Consider the following 2,110-nt stretch of genomic DNA (forward strand, 5'->3'; position numbering starts at 1 on the left):
TAAGGCCTCTTTTCTGTTCTGGATCACATACTAGCTAATGGTTGGCTCCTGCCTCATCACAGCAGGGCCTTTTCTTGTGTATTTTTCTTCTGTGATATCAGTCAGTATTTTTCCTATTCCAGCTATGAGTGATTTAGCGGACAGGATATTTTATAATTAAAGCAGCCAGGCTTTACCCTTCCTGCTACTGACCGTTAAAAGGAAGATGTATGAAATGTAACAGCTAATGAAAACAACAAGAGTCTAATCCAGAGTAAAGGTTTCAGACAGACATCATCGTTACATGCCAAGCCCCAACCCTCTGTCCCACTGTGAGAGTAGGGTGAAGTTGCCCCTAGAGCCTTGACGCTAATCTTGGATCAGTTTTTTTTGCACCCCCCCCACTAATGGTTATGGTTAGGATTGGGGGAGGGGGAAGCTGATCCTAGATCTGTACCGAGGGGAAACTTCACCACGGAGCCCCACCGTGCCTGTGATGAAACCACTGCTGTTAAAGAGACACGGGGAGTATCCAGCTCTGGCACGACTGTAGAGCAAGGCAGGAGTTCAGTGAACAGGAACCGGCTACACCAGAGGGACGTTGACTAACTCCTAGTACCTGACCCACTCTGGGAGCGTCAAAGAGCTGATTCACAAGTTCTCAGGCTCAGAGAACAGAGAACCTTTATCAGCCGTGGAGAATGGCTCACCAGTTACGTCAGGAGCGGACCCCTGCCTGAAGACACTAACCGGCCAATCAGGATGTCCACAGCCAGGACTGAGGAGGTACTGGCCAATCAGAGCTCCCTGTCCAACCCAAATCACTCCCAGTAGTACCACAGTACAGACCCAGAGCCCAGTCAGGATGTCCACAGCCAGGACTGGCACCACAGAGACTGAGAAGACAGTGGTCAAGTCCACCTCCCAGTCCCAGTCCAACCCAGGCATTCCCAGCAGCAGTAGTTCTACCATACATACGTTCCAGTCCAACCCAGGCATTCCCAGCAGCAGTCGTTCTACCATACAGACGTCCCAGTCCAACCCAGGCCTTCCCAGCAGCAGTAGCACAACCATACAGACGTCCCAGTCCAACCCAGGCATTCCCAGCAGCAGTAGCACAAACATACAGACGGCCCAGTCCAACCCAGGCCTTCCCAGCAGCAGTAGTTCTACCATACAGACGGCCCAGTCCAACCCAGGCATTCCCAGCAGCAGTAGTTCTACCATACAGACGTCCCAGTCCAACCCAGGCATTCCCAGCAGCAGTAGCACAACCATACAGACGTCCCAGTCCAACCCAGGCATTCCCAGCAGCAGTAGCACAACCATACAGACGTCCCAGTCCAACCCAGGCATTCCCAGCAGCAGTAGCACAACCATACAGACGTCCCAGTCCAACCCAGGCATTCCCAGCAGCAGTAGTACAACCATATAGACGGCCCAGTCCAACCCAGGCCTTCCCAGCATCAGTAGTTCTACCATACAGACGTCCCAGTCCAACCCAGGCATTCCCAGCAGCAGTCGTTCTACCATACAGACGTCCCAGTCCAACCCAGGCATTCCCAGCAGCAGTAGCACAACCATACAGACGGCCCAGTCCAACCCAGGCATTCCCAGCAGCAGTAGCACAACCATACAGACGTCCCAGTCCAACCCAGGCATTCCCAGCAGCAGTCGTTCTACCATACAGACGTCCCAGTCCAACCCAGGCATTCCCAGCAGCAGTAGCACAACCATACAGATGTCCCAGTCCAACCCAGGCATTCCCAGAGAACCAGAGCCCGGTTGCTTCTATTAAAGTGTCCGCTCCACACAGAGAGTTTCAACCCAGTCCAACCCAGCCTGAGGGGGCTGAAGACATTCTCCTCTCACCCCAGCAGTACTTCAGACAGTCACTCCCAGAAGAGCCAGGGACAGAGCCAGGGACAGAGCCAGGGACAGATGCCAGGGTGGCTCTCACAGAGCTTCTATGACCGACTCTAGAATGGATAAGTAGACCGCTAGGCTACTTTATAGGGACAAGAACTGACCAATCACCGATCGCTTGTCAACCCGAGACCATGTCCACCAGCGATCACGCTCTGCATGAAGATCGCACAACATGGCCTGTCTGTCTGTCTGTCCACAACAA

General features: G+C 53.3%; 1 protein-coding gene across 1 annotated transcript; it reads left to right on the forward strand.

The window, feature by feature from the left end:
• The first annotated feature begins 844 nt into the window (after positions 1-844).
• LOC120039617 (uncharacterized serine-rich protein C215.13-like) lies at positions 845-1,414 on the forward strand. Its single transcript, XM_038985040.1, has one exon. It carries the CDS (start codon positions 845-847, stop codon positions 1,412-1,414), a length of 570 nt encoding a protein of 189 aa, XP_038840968.1.
• Positions 1,415-2,110: the final 696 nt, after the last annotated feature.

Source organism: Salvelinus namaycush, unplaced genomic scaffold (genome assembly GCF_016432855.1).
Source record: "Salvelinus namaycush isolate Seneca unplaced genomic scaffold, SaNama_1.0 Scaffold2853, whole genome shotgun sequence".
In the NCBI taxonomy this organism is placed as follows: domain Eukaryota; kingdom Metazoa; phylum Chordata; class Actinopteri; order Salmoniformes; family Salmonidae; genus Salvelinus; species Salvelinus namaycush.

Excerpts from the sequence above, each read along its gene's own strand:
- LOC120039617 (XM_038985040.1), top strand. The coding sequence starts at position 845 with ATGTCCACAGCCAGGACTGGCACCACAGAGACTGAGAAGACAGTGGTC.